This window comes from Mizuhopecten yessoensis, unplaced genomic scaffold (genome assembly GCF_002113885.1).
Source record: "Mizuhopecten yessoensis strain PY_sf001 unplaced genomic scaffold, ASM211388v2 scaffold4701, whole genome shotgun sequence".
NCBI lineage: Eukaryota > Metazoa > Mollusca > Bivalvia > Pectinida > Pectinidae > Mizuhopecten > Mizuhopecten yessoensis.
In genome coordinates, this window is record NW_018405678.1 from 285,894 (window position 1) to 297,397 (window position 11,504).

Below are 11,504 nucleotides of genomic sequence, written 5' to 3' on the forward strand. Positions count from 1 at the left end.
ATAATAAATAGAAAATACAACAAACATTCAGAAGACATATTGCCTATCAAGTCATTTATCCAGTTAAAATATTTAATGGTTGATCAAGTCCTGAACTTAAATACATATATATATATAATGCATTAAAAAATTAAAAAATATAGTGAATTAAAATGAATTAATATGTAATTATGTATATATATATATATATATATATACACACATACAAGTATAAATACATGTAAAATTCTGAGAAATGTTTCACCACATTTCAATGATTTAAGGACATTTTTTGGCCAGTCTTGAACTTCATTTTCAAAATATTGATTAGTCTGTATTCCCATTGAGGGTGGATGGGTTCTCAAAATGCAGATGAGTATACTGTATATAGAATGCAGGGGCCAGGACTCAAGCTTTTCATATAGGTCGACTCATCTGCATTTTTTTCAGTGTTACTTATGACCGATGAAAAATAAAAATGCATGCTGCAGGTATATATATGCACGTGTATATATAGTTGTATGCATTTCAACAGGATTTGGTTTGGTTTAGAGGAAAAAAAGAGACAAAACATTAATGGATCATATGTTATACCATTCTCATTATTCTGCATTATTTTAATGCATTTTTAATGTAGAATATCTTGAGTGGAAAATGAAGAGTGCTGCATATATATATATTATAAATTTGCCAAAACACTCAAATATATTGATCAATTATTCAATATATATATAAATGATATATATTGATCAATAAATTTGAGTGTTTTGACATATTTATAAAAACACTCAAATATATTGATCAATATATATATATATATATATTATCAATGATCAATGTATTTCAGTATTTTGACAAAATTAGAATGCATGACATTACTTGATGTACATGTTTATTTATAACATGCAGGAATAGCACATGTTCATCTCAGGACGAAGGAAACAAAAAGACCCAGACAGCAGACAGATGAATCACTCAATACCGTTTCAGAGTAATTAAAGCATAAGAGACGAACATAAGAAAAGCTGGAAGTCAAGTATATGTGAGTGACTAATGACGCTGTAGTGGTAACAGCTCCTGTGTTGTTGTGTTATGGACTGTCATGAGCAGAAGAGATGCACACAGGCAGACACAACTTCTTATGGCCTAAATTTAGTTTGACTCATCCAGAACACATGTACTACTACTTTACAAATGAACGTGTGAAAAAATATTTATTTTTTAGGGCAGAGCTTCCTATACAGCTAACATCTGTTGTGGGGTCAATTAACAAACAGAGCAGGAGACTGTTTCTCAATGAATGGCACGCTTTCTGCGGAAGCATCAACTACTGTTAGTCGTGTTAGCCTGAGGCACCTAAAGGGAAATTCAGGATGATGGGTAAACATGACAGCTCTATGGGACGATACTGCGGACATGTGTAATGTACAAGTGTGGACACTGTTAAGTGACATCGTTGTAAATTCACAAATAATGACATTATGTCCGACAGGAATGTTAGGACGACAGGTTCAGGTTGACGTCACAACTGTCACTTCAGTGTTCGCATTTATTTACTTTCCCCAACAGTGTAACGAAGTGTATAGAAATAACGTACTGAAATCAAACCTGTCCAAATTTTCACGAAAAATGCCATCTACTTAAAATCAACAGCCTAACTAAATACTCTGATGTTAAATTTTAACGTTACAAGATTACTCATTGACCTCTCTCGAACTCCGACGGGACCGTTTCCTCATCCGACCTCACATCTGCGAAAGTTTTTCGCTGTCTCGTTACTTTTAAAGCACAGATGACTTTTGGACTATATTTTAAAGGTTAAGCAGATTTTCATGTTTTCATTTGCACAGTATATAGGCGTTCAATTTACTCACCTAGTTACGTGGCGCTTGATCGTACCTTTACCCTGCTACCAAATTTATACCACAAATCATGGCTGCAAGAGATGAGGTCCCACATTGCGCATGCGCCGTAAATGAGTTCCGGTGTAAACAAAAAAAATCCCCGAGGCCTCCAGTAGCCTAGCTGTAGATATCTATATATAGATTAATTAATACGTAATTTCTAACCGAGTATATGATAAAACTTTATTTAGAATTCTTCTGTTTCTTTGTCGACATTTTTTGTTAATGAGTCAATCGACAGAAAAAACATTAATGTCACCAGTGTTGATGACTCAGCTGTGAAAGCGTTTAATGTAGAGCTCTACTATACAGTAGATCTGTTGCTGCAGTAACTGGCCATGGGCCTCAGGGCCTTCTTCTTCTTCTTTAGGGTGCCTTTAGGGTGTGATCACAGAATAATGATACTGTAATATAAATGGCAAATTGTTATTAAGCGATTTTCCTTAAGAATTATGAAAAAAGCTAGATGTTTAACATTGAAAAAATATATCGGTGTCATACTCATAGACAATAAATTATCATCTGATAAACATATAATGATATATCTGAAAAAGTAAATAGAGCCACGGAATTAGATAAGTCCGTGATAGAGCTAATTCCATTATGGGAGTTCTACGAAGAACAATGGAATATATGAACTTGGAGAGTTTAAGGATGCTTTAGACATCTTTAGTTAAACCACACATTGAATACGCGTAGCATCTTTCATGTTGATGTCCTTACAGACACAGTTTCAAAACATATTTTTTTGCCATATTTTATTGTTATTACTTATATCAGACTTGATAGACTTATATAACACGTCTCTGCTTATATTGGACATGGGTGTAGAAATTAATCCAGGTCCATCAGTAAATGAATTATCTATATTTGAATGTTAGAAGTATAAGGAATGAATAAGAATATATTGAAAATATTACAAATGAATTCAATATTTTATGTATGACTGAAACGCATTTGGATGAGTATGTATAATACCTACTTCTGAACTAGTTCTACCGGGTTTTGTGGAACCATTTAGAAAAGACTGAAAATTCTCCGGTGGTGGTATTTTAGTATATTATTCTGTTTCTTTAAGATGTGTCCGGAGGAATTATCTCGAATTTCTAGATGGAAAAATAATTTGGATACAGGTAGAATTGGGTCACAATAGTGTATTAATTCACGTCACCCTTTTGGGAGAATTTTAAGTATCGATTGAAAAAGCTTTAGAAATTACTTCGAATGTTATTATTGTTGGTGATATAAATGTAGATATGCTACATGTAACGTTATCACGTAATCATATTTTACACCAAGTCATGTTGGAAATCGACTTAACTATATAATGTTATGAATGGGCCGACTAGGCGTGGAATAACTAGAAATAGTTTACTTGATCCTATTTTATTAACTGATCTTACCAAATGTACTGATTCGTATGTAATTCCGATTGATCGTAATATAAGTGATCATGATGCATGTATTGTATTTTTGTTTATACCTGTTAATCTCTATTGTACCTACAGTCGAGAAGTTTGGGCCTATAAACATGCTGATTTTAATAGTTTATTTTTTTTGAGAATAATTTCTCCTTGATCATTCTTTATTTTACGAAAAGCAATCTGTTTTTATGATTCATCATTCCACTGTCCATCAGTTAATAGAAATTTACCATAATATGTGTTGTATAGGTTACACAAATGCTGGTGTACCACAAGGAAGTGTGTTAGGTCCTCTGTTGTTTTTTATATATATTAATGATATTGTTGATAATTTAAATAGTATTTCGCGCTTTTTTGCTGATGATACCTCTTTGATGTTTTATGGAGTTAAGGCGTTTTGTGGCTCTCTTCGATGTCCTCCTTACGTACAAGGAAAATTCATGTCTTGTGTTGTTTGAATAAACGACGTTGTTTATAGTCAGGATTTCAATAAAATACAGCTTGAGTCTTATGTGGTCTCGGTTTGTAAGAGTGTCATGATGACCCTATTTCAATGTAAACATGCGATCAGAACACGACAGGATGGTATTGTAGTGAGACATGATAACCTACTTCAATACTCGTCATTCCGCCTTTTCATGATGCATTATTACATCACGTTTAAATAGTGTAGGCGTAATAGCCAGCCAGCCAGTTAGACAACGCTAATCGTAAAACATCTCATACGTAATCCAATACATTAATGGTAGATTTTGTTTATCTCTGTCCCTTCTTACACAAAAAGATGACACACATAGTCATCTGTAACGCTTTGAATTATTCGAGACCTCTGTCAGTATTATATCAGCAAGAGACCTAAAGGGTCTGCATCGCTCACCTGGTATTCATTTAATGCGTGTAACCCTAAAACTATATTTCAAAAGGCTAATTAAAGCTACAAACGTTTAGGTATCGAGAAGAAGCCCTTTAAATGTAGAGATATTTGACTCATGTAACTCTGAAACTTGGTCAATGTCATTCATTTGAACAAAACTTTTAGCCCTTCACACCAGCATGCTAATGGCCAAATATAAACCCATAGGCCTCTGGTTTATTAAAAAGTTGTTTAAAATAAAAAAAAGTTGACAATGAAAGGACTACGTACGTACGGACGATGATGGATCCTACACCACGGTACATGTATGTATTAGTTCACTTGGCCCTTTGGATCAGGTGAGCTAAACTTAACATTCCAGATATACTATATGACATGTAAGCTTTGACTGATATACTTCTAATCACAATATCTGTCTATTCTTTGTACTTTATTTGATGCACACTTCTTTATTAACATCTTATCTGTGTTGTCAAAAGTCATAGTGTTATCTATTTATTATAGCATGTTTATTGTCGAAGAGGTCTTAAATAAGTTGTAAAACTTTACGATTCTTAGGCAACATGTTTTACGATAATATATACCGCAATAATACTTTCTGTACCTTTTTTTTCTAACAAACTCTTTTGAAAATGAAAATATACAATTAAAACCCAATCACTTTGTTTCAGATTCTACTTTGCATTGTAGGGGAAATAATGAACAAATTAAAGGTATCAATTTTCAGTAAAATAAAAATGAAATACTATCTGCGAGATCATTTTATCATGTTCTTGTACATTCGTCAGCAGAGTGGATAATGTATGCAAGAATATCACGAATATTAATTTAGACACAAATGAAATGTGGAAATTCAAACCTTCGTGAATATGTCGTCGGAACAACAAACGCGAAAATGCATATTCGCGGGAAAAAGTAATTGTTCTAACAGTATCTTGCTTATCTATAGTAAATTTGTTACGTGGGAGAGTGTTCTGTTAAATCGCTGGTTAAAATTGACATTGTGTCAGTTACTGAATGATAACCTCTAACGTTTTATTCATGTATTGTCGACACCATTTTATAAGCTATAAGGAATCAGTATAGACGTAAAATGCTGTTTAACTATGTCCGAGTCAGTTTGTTGGTAATATTTTTACATATGGTGACAGTGAATGCTAGTTGTAATGAAGACTCTACCAAGAGGATTCTCCTGAGTGACCCAGACTACAACAACTAATAACCCACCTCCAGGGAAAGCTGCAGACCCTCCAGACCACGGTACAGACACAAACTGGTGAACTACAGACCCTCCAGACCACGATACAGACACAAAATAGTGAACTACAGTCCCTCCTGACCACGTTACAGACACAAAATAGTGAACTACAAACCTTCCAGACCACGGAACAGACACAAACTGGTGAACTACAGACCCTCCAGACCACGGTATAGACACAAAATAGTGAACTACAAACCCTCCAGACCACGGAACAGACACAAAATGGTGAACTACAGACCCTCCAGACCACGGTACAGACCCAAACTGGTGAACTACAGACCCTCCAGACCACGGTACAGACACAAAATATTGAACTACAAACCCTCCAGACCACGGTACAGACACAAAATGGTGAACTACAGACCCTCCAGACCACGGTACAGACCCAAACTGGTGAACTACAGACCCTCCAGACCACGATACAGACACAAAATAGTGAACTACAAACCCTCCAGAGCACGGAACAGACACAAACTGGTGAACTACAGACCCTCCAGACCACGATACAGACACAAAATAGTGAACTACAAACCCTCCAGACCACGGTACAGACACAGACTAGTGAACTACAGACACAGTCTGCAGAACTACAGTCCTTAAAAACCAAGGAACTGACAGAAAATGGTGAACTACAAACCATGAAAACCATGAAACTGACACAGACTGGAGAAATGTCTTCACTCAAACAACAACTTTCACAGGCAAACAATGGTAGACTAGACTACTGTAATTATTAAAGTCCAACTTTTATTTGCTTATCTAACCGTATATTTGTCATTTAGTCCTGATCTACACCATCCGTTGGTTTGTTTTATAATTAGTTATATAAGTTATAATAGATTTATTTTTTACATTATTATAATACATTATACGTGCTTTTCCTTTTTAAAATATCGTTTATTTGCTCAAGCTTCACTCGTAACTAAGGCCCAGAGAATAAACATGCATGATTTTTATATTTCGTTCTAATTCCACTTGATACAGAGGCTCGGAGTCAGAATGGTAAAAACACCTCCATAATACAGCAATTGTCTCAAGGTAAATATGCCACTATTTAATTGTTTACATACCATATAAGCTCAATATGGTGTATGCTTGCATTTCCTTTAATAATCAAACCATCGTTCAATAGGCCACGAAAGCTTGTAGTTATAGAGAAATTTTGAATAGGTTAGACGAGCGATAACTCTGTGTATGATGTGTGAAAATTTGGTGGAACGTTAGAACATTTTATCTTCACGAGGCCGACAGCTCCAAATCAGTGGCGGACGATCATGGCTGATTGATCATCGTAAAAAGCACCAATTGTGAAATTTTCGAGATTTTGAAAAAACAAAAATCTTAAAATCACAATCAAAAACAAGTTTATAACCTTGACTATTTAATATTTTGATAAAATACCAAAATGAAAAAAGTCATGAAAAGATGTATTTTTTTTGTTGTTATTTAAACAATCGTAAACAATAGAAAAATCCAAAGCCATTTCAGTTTTTTGAGTTTTAAAAGTTTAGTCAAAAGTACAAAAAAATCCTATAAATTGAGACGAATTTTAATTATCAAATCTTATTCCAACTCCTGAATACGGCGATAGTTAGATTATATTCCATATAGAATTAATTTAAAGAATGCAAATACAATTAAACAGATTGAATTGTGTTTTTGTAATTGGTACAGGAACGCAAACTCCTCCCTAATATGTTAATGTGATTCACTCAATATGTAACGCCGAAAAAGAAGCTATTTGCTTTCATATAATTAAGATAATTGCAGAAATTCTGTTTAGTACGGAAAACATAGTACAAAAATGTCACTTGTCAAGATCTGCTTTGATATTCCTCATATCTCAATCCATGGCAATTTAGCAAGAGTTGCTTGCATATCTCTCTCATCCTAGTATACACTACTGTTATCCGAAAGTGATCTACATTCTACCTTAGTCAGCATAACTAAATCTCAGAACACAAAATCAGTCATTTTAAATCCATGTATTATCTTACAAATTAACGTTTTACATAGGTAAAATGTATCTGAATCGTGTCGACCGTATTTGATATTTGATAGGGTACCTCCAATTATTTTCAATGAAACACGCTTGATGGAAATAATGATGCAATGTGGATATGATGTTTTTGAAAGAGTTTTTGTAGTTTCGTTTCAATACATTGAAAGTGTTCACCTTTTTTGCAGCATTATCATGAAATTAGGGTTTTATACACTTGTTCGCTGGCACTCGTTTATGTAATGCTATTTGATTAACCTTCAAGAAATCGAATTCGCTTGTTCTGATATGACCAGTGATCAGTGATGGTGGTACATAGATTCAATATAAAACTCAAAACATAATTTCCCCTTTGTGATATAGTTGGTGGCGGATCCACGTTTGTCCGCTGGGGAAGGACCGACTGTCCTGCCAATCTGACGGAACTCGTGCATTCTGGTAGGTTTGTTGCTACAACTCTTTTTTCCAATCTATTTTTTTCACATGTTTCGGTTTTTCTAAATTCCTTTTAAAAATATGGAAACATTTTATGTCATTTGATAAACTTATAAAGCTGCATGATGAATTAAATCACGGCTGTGTGATATCGCATTTAAAGCATCATCGTCCATCTAATAAATTTTCCGTTAAAAAGCTACTAGTCCAGAACGACAGAGTAATGATTTGACAACAGTTTGTCTAGAGAATTATTGGGCCAAGGAACTTAGCGTTTATTATTAAATGAAGAGTGTTTTCCCTTCCCCCGTTAATTATTTTGATTAACCAATCAAATGCCATGTTACATCTCAAATGAATTAGAATAAGTCATACATGTATAAGTTATATTAAATTAATTTTCACATTATCAATATATATGAAACTTGCTTTTTCTTTTCAAAGTATGGTTTATTTGTTTATGCTTCACCTGTAATGACGGCGTAATGATTTGACTAACGTTTATCTGGAGAATGATAAGGCAAAGGATCTTAACGATTTAATTTAAATTAAGAGTATGCGCCCTTTCCCCCATAGACAGAAGGGCCGACCAAACAAGATGGGATATTGGTAAATATTTCTTGAAAATACAAGACTGAGTACACTTTATTTAAGTAAGCTTCATACAAATTTATTTTTAAATACCTTAACCCAAATGAACGGGTTTGATATAGGATTCTACTTAAGCATAAGGATGTGCAACCAAATTTGGTTAAAATCGATTGAAAAGGACATAGTATTGGTACGAATGGTGTATCAAATATTGGAAATAGATTATTAATGTACGTGTGTAAATGCCTCCAAGTAAATGTTACCTAGAGCATGATGGAAAGAGATCAAATGGTTTAGGCCCCCTTCCCCGACAAAAAGGGTGAAATGATCAATGTGAAAAAATACTAATTCTTAAGAATGAGTAAACTGAATTTGGTATGATTTATCACTTGGTCAAACGGACTGAATTATGTTTAAACAAAAGTTGACCCCTAATAACTCCCACCCCAATCGATCCCTTTCAAGGCTATGGGGTGGGATCAATAGGATAGAGAGAGTTGAATAAGGATGAAGGGATAGATAACCCAATTTGGTTAGAGTAAATTTCGGCCAAGGGGACACATCATTGTTAAAATAAAAGTCATAGCTGCGCTGTAAGCAAAATGACGCGGTCCAATAGTGGTAAGACTCAAAATTTTGCCTTTACTCAGATTGCACTTATTGTACCCTTTTGACATACATTATAAATGTATTTAGCGCATTTTAAAATAATGATTAAAAGACAAAATGAACTACTAAAACTCCCCGGCTTTTTTCTAAATGATTTTGATCCAACTACACACGAAGTGGGTGTACTGATTAATCTTGAAAAAATCCATTCCCTTGTAAGGTTATGCAGGAGGTTCATGGTATGACCACACAGGCGCTGCAGTTGACTATCTTTGTCTACCACCTGATCCAGAATGGTTACAGACGACTGTTGTACCGAATGCTTACACAGGGAGGATATATGGAGCAGAGTACGAATCTAACACCGGACATTTTCTATTTGGGCCTCAATCACGAGATGAAGAGGTTCCCTGTGCGGTCTGTAGATCTACGTCTTTTGTTTCCTCAGTGATGATACCGGCGAGGACGACCTGCTACAGCGGCTGGACGAAGGCGTACAGTGGGTCACTGGCTTCAGGGAATTATAATAATAAAGCTGCTACCCAGTACGTATGTGTGGACGAGAACGCACAGCCTCTCGCTGGAGGAGCTGATAGAGACGACAATGGTATATTGTTTCTTGGCGTCAAAGCTTTTTGTGGTTCTCTTCGATGTCCTCCGTACGAGCAAGATAAATACATAGCTTGTGTAGTTTGTATGAAATAAATCTTTAAACAAAACACCAAAGATGTCTTGAAGATTTCAAAACAGATATTTGTATTTTCTCTCGTATTATTCTTTTTGTAATCTTCCACGCAGCTGATGACCACTAATAATAAATGATCTCAAAAATTGTCTCTATCAAACTATCGGTTAACTCATTCACCCTGAACACTCATTTGAACTCTTCCAGTTCAAAGGTTGGAATAGTTCGTTATGAAGTTTTAGGAGTGAATGAGTTAAAGTTGACAAATTATATCACTTAGCACTTAGTTACTCAACATGTTTGTCAAGATGGATGTGACATAGAGGTCCAGTGACATTTAATCCCTGACGAAGGGCTAAGCCCGAAAGCTTGGAAAAGAGTCATTTACAAGTTCATTTATATCACTTAGGTTTTCTTATTTCTATATGTTTATTTGTAAAATTTGGCAATGCAGCATAATAGTTGAAGTCTTTGCAATTCCATTGAAACAATTAAAGTGAGGTGATGGTACTGCTAGATTCATTAAAAATAATTCAGTCAACATATTTGGTTTTAATTTTAACCTTGAAAGTTGAGTTGGTAGTCTTGATATTAACGAGGCCATGATCTCAACAATCTATGGTTGTTATTGAATTGAAAGTTTATTTACACATTTGACCCCTGACCTTGAAAGTTGGTCAAGGTCATTTGTGTTTTCAAACTTGCTAGCCCTTCACTTGAGCACGTCTCTGGTAAAACAATAAGTGTCTAAGCTGAGTTTGTTTAAATAGCTTAGCTAGTTTCTACATACTGGACGGAAGTGAGCGTATGTGAGCCATTAAGTAATAGCCCTTTACTGAAGCATGGGAATGGTCAAATATTATTTCCCCAGCACCTTAGTTTCTTAAAAGTTTCTGTATACTTGGCTGATATGACATGACAACAGTGACATGGACTTTTGATATTTGGACCTCAAAAAGCTATCCCAAGCTAGGATTTCTGATAACAGTGTACAAGTGCTGACTCCCTATTGTTTTCTACAGCAAGTGATATTAACCTTCGAAATTCTCATTTAAAAACAAACAACCGCTTTCCAGATGAAGCAGTGCATGTATTTAAATGAGCAGAGTGGTCGAGTGGTTAACACCATCCGCCTACCACGCAGGCGGCCGGGGTTCAACCCGAAGTCAGCGCACGCATGGAATATTCAGCGAAAGTGTTTTTCTCCTGCCCGAAAATCTCCAATAATCCAGGTGGAGTATAAAATGGTCTGGGGTTGGTGTTGTGGTATCTGTGCCGTAGCATTCAAGTGAGGTGGCACTATTAATTATGACGTTGGAAGCACAGTGCTAATACAAACAGATGGAGTTATGCCCCTTTATGCGAAATACTTGTCCGTGCAACTCCTCCTTAACTGACAGGTGGATTTCATTCAAACTTTGCACGAATGGTCGGTATCTTATGTAGTTGTGCACCGGCATTTGGGATTTCGACCCTTTTTGGTTGAGGTATGCCCCTTTGTGCGAAATACGTGTTACTAGTGGCACACTGTGGATTGCTTTGCAATGCTTTGCCTTAGTAACCCTTTAACTTACAGTTCTGATTTATATAGCAGCAGGAGTATTAGTTAGCCTTTGGCTTACAGTTCTAGTTATTGAGTGGCAGCCAATAGTAACAATGACCCTAACCTTGAAAAACCAAACAAAGCAAGCACTTTTGTTAAGGGAGTAGTGCATTTAGTTTGAGTGCTATCAGCCAATGAAA

At 35.3% G+C, this 11,504-nt stretch overlaps 2 protein-coding genes across 2 annotated transcripts in view; one reads left to right on the forward strand and one right to left on the reverse strand.

Annotated features, from left to right (window-relative positions):
• The window catches only part of LOC110449606 (CAP-Gly domain-containing linker protein 1-like), a 96,353-nt gene extending 94,417 nt beyond the window's left edge, over nt 1-1,936 (reverse strand). The window contains exon 1 of the mRNA XM_021496572.1: nt 1,854-1,936. The gene's annotated coding sequence lies outside the window, so the exon portion shown is untranslated. The remainder of the gene's footprint in view (nt 1-1,853) is intronic.
• Nucleotides 1,937-5,287: 3,351 nt separating this feature from the next.
• LOC110449594 lies at nt 5,288-9,790 on the forward strand. Its single transcript, XM_021496548.1, has 5 exons — nt 5,288-5,299; nt 5,646-6,153; nt 6,427-6,480; nt 7,805-7,879; nt 9,297-9,790. The coding sequence occupies exons 1-5, from the start codon at nt 5,288-5,290 to the stop codon at nt 9,779-9,781; spliced, it is 1,134 nt and encodes a 377-aa protein (XP_021352223.1). The 3' UTR covers nt 9,782-9,790.
• Nucleotides 9,791-11,504: the final 1,714 nt, after the last annotated feature.